Source organism: Schistosoma mansoni, chromosome 4, assembly GCF_000237925.1.
Source record: "Schistosoma mansoni strain Puerto Rico chromosome 4, complete genome".
Classification (NCBI taxonomy): Eukaryota; Metazoa; Platyhelminthes; class Trematoda; order Strigeidida; family Schistosomatidae; genus Schistosoma; species Schistosoma mansoni.
In genome coordinates this window covers 6,496,635-6,508,636 of record NC_031498.1, presented here as the reverse complement: position 1 = coordinate 6,508,636, position 12,002 = coordinate 6,496,635, and the positions used below count along the sequence as shown (strand labels likewise).

At 29.7% G+C, this 12,002-nt stretch overlaps 1 protein-coding gene across 1 annotated transcript; it reads left to right on the top strand.

Moving 5' to 3' along the window:
• Positions 1 to 3,188: 3,188 nt before the first annotated feature.
• Positions 3,189 to 4,470, top strand: Smp_137050 (putative g-protein coupled receptor fragment; the record flags this gene model as incomplete). The annotated part of the gene is made up of 2 exons (XM_018796657.1): positions 3,189 to 4,371; positions 4,415 to 4,470. The coding sequence occupies 2 exons, from the start codon at positions 3,189 to 3,191 to the stop codon at positions 4,468 to 4,470; spliced, it is 1,239 nt and encodes a 412-aa protein (XP_018651777.1).
• Positions 4,471 to 12,002: the final 7,532 nt, after the last annotated feature.

The following is a 12,002-nucleotide window of genomic DNA, read 5'->3' as shown; positions in this document are numbered from 1 at the left end:
AGTACTGGGTTCGAATCTTGGAGTGAATATCAACTTTAGGATGCAATTTCACCGAGCTGACGGGTTCCAAATAAGAAGAAACGCGCATCCTGTATCCCACTGTTGGCCACCATACATCTTTAATTATAATAAAAATTATTGTTTATATTTTTATCATTTTTAACTAATTGTTAACAACGATAAAAATCGAATTATCCCTTCGAAAAGTATACTAGGATGTAATTCTTCTTTATTCAGTTGCTGTTTATCCAAGGTCTGGATATACAATTTAAAAAATTTCCGCAATCCTCAAATAGCAATTTTTCATGTGCCTAATAGTAACTAACTTTGAGATGCAACTCTAGAAGTTCCAGTGAGAAGCTGTGACCTGTTGAGCTCAACCAAGTCGAAAGTGTAAATATTATACACCACAAGCAAAATGATTGGAGCTAAATATGTACACATTTAGATACTAGCTCAGAAGTCTAGAAGCCATTGCCAGTGAGACCGAAGACCCCGGGTTTGATCTCTACTCGAAGGATCGTAGATGCACAATGTTGAGGAATCCCAAACTAGAACAAAATAGGTGTCTAGTGTTTCTTGGTTTTCAGTGGTTGCTTAACTAAGATTATTCCATAATAATAACTATGAAATATGTTAAAATAGATCGTTACCGTTTAATTAAAGTTATTGTTGTCCAATTAATTTCATATCTTTCATCTTCGTAATCATACAATAATCTTCATATTTTAAATAATTACCTGGGATTACCATAGCTCGTTTAATTTCTTTAAAGCATGGTTTACATTTAACCATAACATTACTCAACCATATATTCTAAACGTCAATAGACGAATATTGCGAAACATCTGTTGACAAATGATGTCCATCAAGCAGTGTTATTCCCAAATAACATGTTCATCAATCTAATTTGAATAAATTGCGAATAAACAAATAATAAAAATAATTTTATATTTATCAATGTGTCATACAGTTTCAGTACATCAAAAATATTGATCATATTAGAAAGAAAATAAAATCATTGAAGGTGGATTGCTCATGAAAGAACTCCTGAAAGGTTACTATTCAATTATTGATTAAAAGTGAAGATTAGAACTTATTCTTAAAAAAATATCAATAAAAACTATTTCAGGATTTAAATGGTAAAACCAAGGTTTTATTTCATCCTATTAGTAAACACATGTAAATTATTTATTATATATTTTTAATAATTCTGGATTGTGTACTAGTTTATCAACCGTTATGTAAAAGACAGTCCTGCTGTACGTAGCTGAAACGTAAAGAACTACTAAAACCATCGTCAAGAAGGCACAAATATTTATAAATAACTATCTTCGCAAAATATTTAACATTCACTAGCCGGATACCATCAGCAACAGCCTTCTGTGGGAGAGGACAAACCAGCTTCCAGCTGAAGAGGAAATTAGGAAAAGATGTTGGAAGTGGATAGGATGTACATTGCGAAAACCACCAAACTGCATCACGAGGCAATTCCTAACTTGGAATCCGGAAGGGAAGCGTAAAACAGTAAGGCAAAAGAACACATTACGCTGCAAAATAGAAGCAGATATGAAAAGGATGAATGTTAACTGGAAAGAATGGGAAAGGATTGCCAAGGACAGGGTTGGATGGAGAGTACTGGTGAGCGGCCTATGCTCCTCCACGAGGGGCAACAGGAGTAAGTAAGTAAGTAATACACAAATATAATTTGATTTTGACAAAAATATTCTTCTTCTAAATGCTTAAGTTTATCTTAAATTTCGAGTACGGGTTTTAGAATTAGGGTGATTTCTAGAGTACCACATTTAACCTTATTTATTATGGTTACACACACACACGGACACATAATCTCAACCCCCTTCTTCATATTACAAAGGTGTACATTTTTCATACCCACATTCTGACACACAAATTATTACAATGACAAACCATACAAATTCACCTTGACCAAAAATTACTTGGTATTGACATATTCAGGCCTATTATGATTTCGACTATGCAAAAAATACTTTGCATTGTTTCCTTTCTGCTATTTAAACATGTGTTAATTTAATTTCCGTTATTTATTTACTCTGAAAAAGTGGTCTACATCCCGGAGTTGATATTCACTCCACGATTCTAACACAGTACTGTCACTTCAAACGCCATAACGTTATCCACTCAACTACATAGAGAATGAAACGCGCATCCTGTATTCCACTGATAGCCAACATCCATCTTTGTCGATAATGTTTGTGACCTAAGATAATATTGAGGCAATCTGGATAGGATGCACCTATGTTAATTACAGACTGATCGAATGCAGTGTTTTACAAGAATGGGAAGGTTCAAACAAACAATACGAAATGAAATCATGTTCGTGTTATTGATAGTATTGGGATACAAAATAACTTGTTAGAAAAATGGATTGATTCTTTTGGTTAACGGAGAATTCATCAGCATACATCATATCCTTCACAAAAATGAATCATTTCCTCAAATCTGCATTGATTAGATATTGTGAACGATTTGTAACTTCAATATTAATAAATTACTACTGATATTAATAAATTACGTAGCTTTATTTTTAAGTTTTTTTGGAACATTGAACATATGCTCAATAGTGACTGGTTTCAAGAGATAATTCCTGGAGTTCCAGTGAGAAGCAGTGACTAGTGTAGTTCAAATCACGTCTGTTGTGAGATATCAACTCACTGAAGAAAATTAGTGAACGGTTGCTCAACCTCGTGGATCGGTTGAAGTTAGACATTAACACTGTTGGATGCCGGCTCACTGGTCTATCGGTTAAGTGCTCTGGTGCGAGACTGGTAGGTCATGCGTTCAAATCTCACGAGACGGAATCTTAGGTTCGCACTCCTGAATAGTCCCGTGCCAGGACGAAACGGCCGTCCAGTGCTTCTAGGTTTCCTGTGATGGTCTAGCTTCAATCAACTCATGAATTCATCTATAAAATTACTAAAATGTCCACAAAACGCCTTCTGACATTGATAATAGTTTGCGAAATATTAAATGAATGACAGTTTAATAGTTAATTTTATGAAATATCATAATATTTTAAATAAGATTACTGCTAATAGTAAAATTATGACTTTTATTTGGCGAATCAAATTTCAAATATTTTTAATTGGTTGAAATTTCCCCTTACATTCCTAATATATTATACATTATCATTTAATTTACTGAATTTTATGAAACAAGCCCAACTTTTTCTCATAGATGATAACGTAGAAAAAAAGATTTTCTTTCGAATTATTATGATGAGATCATCAAATTTAAATAGTCTCATTGCTGAAGAAGAAGAAAATGTCCAAAAACTTGTTTTAAAAAACTACATTCCGACATTAATCATTATCAGTTGTTTTCTTGTATGCATAAGTATTTTTGGATTAATTGGTAATTGGTTAGTAGTGCATACAATTGGTCGTCATATATTTAGAAAATTCTTCGAATTATTGGAAAGCTGTCTACGTATTCTTGGCAGCTGTTCAAGATGTAAAAGCGAAAAAGAAAACCATATACAAAACCAAAAGCCTTCCCAGTGCCGACAGGAAAGTTGTCAACAACGATCGAATCATCATCTTGATATATGTTTGTCAAGAGCTTCTAGTCTTGTGCCAATCAGCCAATCTTCTAATTCTGTCAGTAATAATGAACTAAGAAATCAAGGCGGTAGTTTAACAAGTGTCAACAATGCTTCAGCATTAAATATTCATCAATCGCCAGAATTAGGAAATGATTGTACTAAAAACAGGGAAACTACGAAAACATTTACTTTTACAAAACGTAATGTCATGCACACAGATCTCAACTCTGATCTTCTCATTGTTCTTCTTGCAATAAATGATTTGATTATCTGTGTTATTGATATACCGACAACAATCTTTCTGATTGTATGGGAAACTAGAACATATGATTTTATTTGTAGACTGCATGTTATTTTAAAATCATTCACTTTAACTGTATCTGCATTGTTTTTGGTTATAATTGCTTTGGACCGTTGGTTGCTAGTTTGTTTTATACCATGTGTTATAATGACAAAAAAATGTATGAAGAGACTAATCATTGGAACATATATCTTAGGATTATTATGGGCAATACCAATGGGATTACATCAAGGTGTACACACTTATTTTAAAATTAGTACAGTTGATAAACTTGTATCTAGTGATTCAGAAGCTATTATCATGTTTCATGAATTAAACAGTTCACCTAAAACTAACCAATCACAATTGAATGGTAGTGTTTCTGACAGCTCATTAATACCGTCAACAAAATCATCATTGACTTATTTTACATCACAATTTATCGATTTAATAACATCATTTACAAATTATGGTTATTGTAAATCTGATGAACGTTTCATATCACAAAGTGATTATGAAATTTACCAGCTGTCTATATTCATTTTATTTAGTCTTATATTCACCTGCATTTGCATTTTTTACGGTTACTTATTTTCATTCATCATAATACATCAATATCGATGGAGAACTAAATTTGGACCTAAAATAAAAGTAGTTCGGCCAATCAATACTCCTTTAACTGCCCCAAAACATAATGTTGTCATAAATAAACCAATCAAACAATCTTGTTTTAATTGTTTTCATCATTATAATAGACCAAGATTTTTAAGTGTACCAATTAATCAAACTAATTTAAACAATAAACAAAATCAAAAGAAATTCAGTCTTAGTTATAGTGATTCAATAATACAAATAGATTCACAATCTATCAATTTGGATCATTTAAAACTTATACAAAATCAAAATGAAACTCAACATCAATATAAACAAACTAACTCAATTAAAAAAACTCATTGTTTTAAATGTAAATTTTTTAAAAAAAGGAATTTAAATAAAAAATTTAATTCTTTTAAATTATCCAATAATCGTCATATAAAAAGTGTAATTACATTTATTTTAATTACAATTACATTTATTATATCATATTTACCAAGTTTATTAATTGCTAATAGATTTATATGGCCTATTAATTGGGAATTATTAATGGAAACTAAAAATGAATTTCATTTTTCATATAATGGTAGTATAATAAATGAAACAAATTTAAATATAATCAACAAAAATTTATTAAATCATTCAATTACTACTGAAATGAATTTAAGTAGTGGTAATAATAATAATTTTCATAATAATAATTTATCTATATATAAACCAAATGAAATAACAAAAATTAATATTAAATATCATTTAAGAAGATTTTTTCATTTTTTATATTTTATTAATTCTTCTGTAAATCCTTTAATTTATTTTTTTTTTAATTTAAAATTTCGTTTAAAATTAAAACAATTAATAAATTGTTATAATAAATGTTTTACACTTCAAAATTGATTTAAATTTGTTCTCTATGATTCATATTGTAATGGACAAGAATATGGAGGAGGGAAACAATGTATTGTTTATTTCCATAGTTACAAAATATCTCTCGTAAAATATAAGAACCATACATTAAATAATTTCATTTGTAAATCTTTTTTCAATTGTCCATGACATTCTGTATAATTTTTTTTCAATTCACAATTGTTTTTCACTTTCACTTCTGTTTCCTTGAATTCAATCTTTTTAGTCTTCTGTTGACAAGCATTTTACTACTGATTAGTGTTACATACTACTTTAGTAGAAAGATATAAGTAGCATACACCATAATACTAGCTGACACATTCATTGTTGGTAAATATTACAACTACGTGTAATGTGAATAAAACTTTAATAGTCAATTAAAAGAAAACAATTAAGGTAACATTATTGTATTAGTTGTCTCTTACGTATTGATTTAAATTATTTAACCTACTGATTATTTGATATTTTTGAAAAGACAAATCAATAAATAGATAAATGTATATCGTTATTGACTTTTCTTCATTCAAAGTGCATTATATAAAAATATCCTCATACCAGTATAGTTTCTATGCATGATATCAATATAGCAACTGTTCACTGAGTAAAATTTATGGGATAAAAAAACATATTATGTCTATTTGAAATGTATTTTTCTATGAAAATGTTATTTGACATAAGTAACGATAATGGTTATTTTGTGTATCATCATAAATTCTATGATTTCATTTATTTAAGCCTTGTCCTTTATGATTATGATGGTACTGTTATGAAATGAAATGATTGACTTGTTTAAAATTTAGTTTTTACATTGACTTGTACATTACTGTTCAAATATATAGTATTCTCTAGTGGTAAAAAACAGATTTGGTATTGAAATATAAACTGAACATTTAGTGATTTAATATAGTTTATTTCGTCCTTATGTGTATATACATGTAGGAATGTCTTCATATAGTTAATACTATTCATTTGTGGTAAACTTTGTCATTAATAGAGTTTAACATAGGAACTGTTGGAAAAAAAAAGACAAATTAATGAATGCTTGTACCTTAGATAGATATGCTATTCTTCCCAACATTTTTTTCATACATTGAAAGGATAGCCCTAGTCTTTTATAAAATCGATTAATCAGTTGGTAATTCTAATATATGATCTATTGAAATGGTAAATGCTTTTCAATTAAAAAAATGATGGTAAAATATGGTACCATATTTCTTAGAAAATAGAAAAAACAAAATATTCAATTATTTTAACATAACACTTAAAATAACGTTAATATATTAGATATGACCGAGTAAAAATCTTAAGATTATCAAACAAATTCAAATTGATAATTCACAATTCGCCAATCGATATATGACTACAACCTTCCATCTCATCCTTTGTAACTTTATATCTAATTGACTTACGGAACATCAAAAGACAAAGACTGGATTATAATTGCAGGAAGGAATGTCATTTACTGGGTTTTTTTATGTTGACATTTCCTTTGCAATCATCATTATTTAAAACTGAATCAATATAACTTGTACAGACTTTATACTGAATGAATAGATAACAAAAATGGTCAGAATACAATCAAATGCTTATTTTAATAATTATTTTAATGAATTAATTCATAATCTCATTCTTGATTACTTCTTATCGCTGTCATTATATTTACTAGATGTAAAATTATCAGCATTAAATATAATGATAGAAGTGTTTTTCTAAAAGAAATACTGACAAGTTTTCTTATTATTTTTTATTGTTACATATATTACTTATAGAACCGAAAGATTATAGAAAACTTTTTTATCTATCCAACTAATAATTTTATCAGTTAACAATAAAAGAAAATATGGATAAAGTCTTTTTCTTAAAATTTAAATTTGCATCGTTAAGAGATTTCTAAAATAGTTTTGTAGTTATCAAGTTAAGAATAAGTTCAATTAAAGTAGGTCCTGTATTCGAATCTCGCGAGGCGGGGTCGTGAATGCGCACTGCTGAGGAGTCCCACAATAGGACGAAACGGCCGTTCAGTGCTTCCAAGTTTTCCATGGTGATATAGCTTCAAATGACTCATGATTTCAACTATGAAAATACTGAAATCTTCACAAAACCCCTTCTAATTAATTAAAGTTATTTATATGTTTTAAAGGAAATCAAATACATCGAAAATGTAATTTTGACAAATTGGTTTACACTTTACTAGTTTTTATAAATAGTGTATATGTCTGTGTTATATCTCGAACTTAGATTCTTAGTATGTCGCGTGATACGTGAACACTCGAACGCTAGAACCCTCCCAAGTCTCAAAATCAGAAGACTAGTAAGCAGGAATGTTATTCCAAACAGTGTCAAATATAGTACAAAAATCTCATGTATTTATAGTTTTTGACTGAAGGTAAGTCATCATTTCGGACAGCCAGTAGGCACATAGGGGAGCCTTGTTATTCATCCGATAGGGGAGCTACATGTCGACATTTTAGAATGTTCCTCTAGCGGTAATTGGATGGAATGTCTTCGGCTCTTTTCCGGGTTTCTTGAGGCTTCCTTGAGTTTGCCAACGAGCCATCCTTACAGTCTGAATGGTGTATAGATTTTATCTATATTTTGATAAAATTCTGTTTACAAGCGATGATATCTTATAAATTAAGATCATCGTATAAATTTCTTTTAATCATAATGAAGATTATTCATTTTAAAGAAAAGATTCTAGTTGAAAATTGATTATCATTAATCTGACTGTATTTTATTTAAGTGACAATTTATTAAGCCAATCTAATCAAAATAATATTTTTTTCATTCTTAGTATTCTTTTGTTAACTTCCATTTTCAAATATTATAACAACCATTTATGCAATTAGAATTATTACAAAACAATGTCTGAAGTTGGATTAAACTGTTAGAGGAACAATGAAAGCATCATGATCAAGCTATCCAACACAGAAAACGAAACTCCACCCTAATTGATCATATAATTCGAAGCAAGATTTATTGTTATTTATAGTTGACTGAGTTATTTCCCTTAAAGTTCATTTAGATAAGCTAACTGTAATCCATGCTTATCAAGAAATGAAATATTGCAATTCACTGTTGATTACTTTAATATCAGTCACAGATAACATTGAATAATGTAAAACTTAACATAGGAATTTACAAGAACTTGAAAAAAAAGTGATACTACTACTTGTATACTTGTTTACGTCTGTTATCCCTAGTGATACACAGGGCGTGGACCAGGATTCCTCAACCGACTCTGTCCTGGACTATACGACAGTAGACCTTCTAGTGTTATTCAAGCTACAAAGCTCAGATAAAGTGGGTATCGTTGGGCTTGAGGTTAGCAACCCCATCCTGTACAACATAACCTTGCTAAAAAAAACTAACAACTGGTATGGTTTTTTATTATGACCGTGAAATCGAACTCTTATTCACTACTTGTTCAATGGAGAGAGAATGGATTAGTTCAATGCAAATGAGAACGTAGGACAGTAGAAGAAGATTTATTCATGCACCAACTCTTGGTTCAGGACTGATTAAAACGGTATATATATATATATATCGTTTAATTGATTGGGTAGTAGTCAAATTTGAAAATACTGAACTAGGCGGTAGTCGAAGATGAATAATCAATAATTTGATGTGTATATAAATAACGGAATTGATAAATTTATTGATTTGACTGAAAAAGTGTAAATAAATTATTGAGTAATGTATTTTGCTTCATTATAATGGAATTTAATGTAAATCACAATTTTAAAAATTAACTAGATTATGGGAGAAATCGATTCGCTCAATTCGGAAAAGTTGATAACAAGTAATCAGAAGATTCTTTGGGTAAACGTGCTACTTAAACAACAGATGAATACCATAGCTTCTTAGATAAGTGTAGAGTAATAGGATATAAGTTCGAATCCCAGTAACAACACTAATTCATATGAAATCAAGTGTTTTAAATTACGAGGTCTTAAAAGGAGCAAACGTGAGTAATACATAAAACCTACTAATATACTTCATAGTTATCTGTATTTATAAATAATTTCAATCAGCTGGCGACTAAGGTTAGGCGCGATGTGAGCTCTGTGGTCTAAACGTTGAGCGTTCTGTGGGTGACCGAATGTTCTGAATATGATCCTCGGGAGGGTTGTGAATGTGCAATGCTCAGTAGTTCTATAAGAAAGCTGTCCAGCGCTTTATGGTTTTCAAAGGTCATCTAAGATCGGCCCGTGGTACAGAACTACAAACTTCGGCAATTTACACCTATGTTCCTTAACTGAAATATTCCGCTTGCTTTCATGATTGCTGTCTTTGTAAGTTTGTATTTCATCTAATGACTGATCTTAAACGATCTTGTCTCATTAAAGTGGGTTTCCTTTATCGCTACAACATTTTGAATTGTGTTATTACTAGAATTCGCTCTGAACACCAAAATTCTCATTTGTTTACAAGAAACAATTAAATATTTAGTGTCTTTTCAATGTAGATACTTATTTTTTATCACCTGAATTTTGTTACCCAATAACCACTTTAGTGAGCCAAATAATAGTGAAATCTTTCATCTGTTATAATAAATAAAGGTTTTCTCAGAGTGGGTGGCAATGGCTTTGAGCAAGTGCCAAGTTCACCTTTAGCGTCCATTGTTACGGATTGTACTTGGTATCATGACTAACTAATTTTAGACAATTATCCTAGCAAATACATTGTCAAAATATCAATTATATTACGAGAATTCCTGAGAAAAGTTTATCCTACCCATGTTACTTTTAATAACACTCAGGAAAATTTTAAGTTTGCTGTCGATTTATGGTTTTGTTAAAGAACATTGTCCTATTGATTGCCTTCATAAGCGTTGAAGAGAATGTCTAACTTCATTACTGTATGAAAACAAATAGTCACTTTGAGTTAAAATAATTCAGATAAATGGTTCATGTAAATATGTAAGCATTTATAATAGAAAATAAAACACCAGAAATTTTCAATTTTAAGTAAGTTTCCACTGGCGTTTAATCACTGGAAGTTTAAACCAAAAAACGTTACATGGAAAACTTGTAAAAAGATTCTGTAAGCGGATTGAATTTGAAAATGTTATGGTTTGGATATTGAATTTGTAACTGGACCCTGATTTGTCTATTTAAAAGTTGTAAAAATCAAAATTATTTTGTATATGGAGTTTCTGATGTATATTACAAAGTATTTTCAAATTAGAGCTCAACAGCTATACAATGTTTCATGATTTCTAATACTGTTACGGTTTATGTTAAATCGTTGAAAAAATTGCTTCTCTAATAAGCGTCTCAGCTAATTGAACCTTCTAACCTAAATTTAAATGTGTAATATTGATTTACTAAATAGAAAACGTATAATCGATAATACCACTCATATTGGCTTTATTCACATATAAATCCTGGAAATATCACTTTTTTAAAATGAACACCATTCATATTAGCCCTGTCATTTGAACTGTAAATGCTATGCAATTATTAATTCTACTGCTATTGCTCTTCATTTTACAAGTTTGTTTTAAGCACGTTCTCACTGTTGATAACTATTGAATGTTTTTTGAGGCTGCTTTATGCTTTCTGTTCATTTATACCTAGAAATATAAAGGGAAACATGGAATTGTATAAAGATATTAGATGTAATAGAGAATTATATGTGTACTATTCGCTCACAATATATAGAATAGAGGAACGAACTGTCTGAACAAATTGTTCGTTAAAATGAAATTGTGTATTTTAAGTTTCGATGCAAATGATGCATATTTTAAGACAATTAGTGCTCATCATACGAATCAATCTTCAGTAAAATAACAAAAATTTTATGCAACCAACTAACTCTGAAGGGATATTATACTTAGATGAGCTGAATGATTTTGTGTTTGAATAAAGCCGAAATAACAATTGAAGAGGATTAACACGAATTCATTTTATTTTGCAATTTCTCTCCAGATACTTACAACTGTATTTTTATTAAAATGTGGCATTGAGGTATAACATAGTATAAAGTTACAGACCGTCATTAGTAATAACTGTATATATCCGAAATTGGTTAGATAGTTTACGTAATATTTATGGAATATTTTAGGAGCATACATAAGCTTTGAGAATCCGAGCAAATTCAAAAGACAAATGTATGGTAAGGTAATTTTAGTGTAGATAAAACAACAATTAGCTTAGCAAAGATTGCAAAACAAACTAATATTCACAATAAGAATATAAATAACAGATTCTACTGAAAAATGTGAATATACCAGGACAATCATGGATTGATAACTGTCTTTTTCAGAACACATAAGTCCAGTTTGGGTTTTTTTCAATTGCCATTGTTTTAGTGAGAAAGATTCGTAAAATAGAAATAAAAGTGTTTATGTTTGTTGACAGATATTATTTTTGTGGAGGGTGAATAAAATCTTCATCTGCAATCGGTTTTGTCTCTTTGCTTGTCTCGTGAAAATCACAATATTTCCTTGTTTCAAATACTAGTAAGTTTTATTATAATAATTTTGTAAAGCATCTAAATATTTGTTTGTGAAAATTTGAAATTGGATTTATATATGTGATCGATGGTATGATTGAAATAAGTAAAATGAAAACGAGCACTGACAATTTTCGTGAATAGAACAAACTGTTTTTTCCAAAATGGAATAGTTTATGAAGT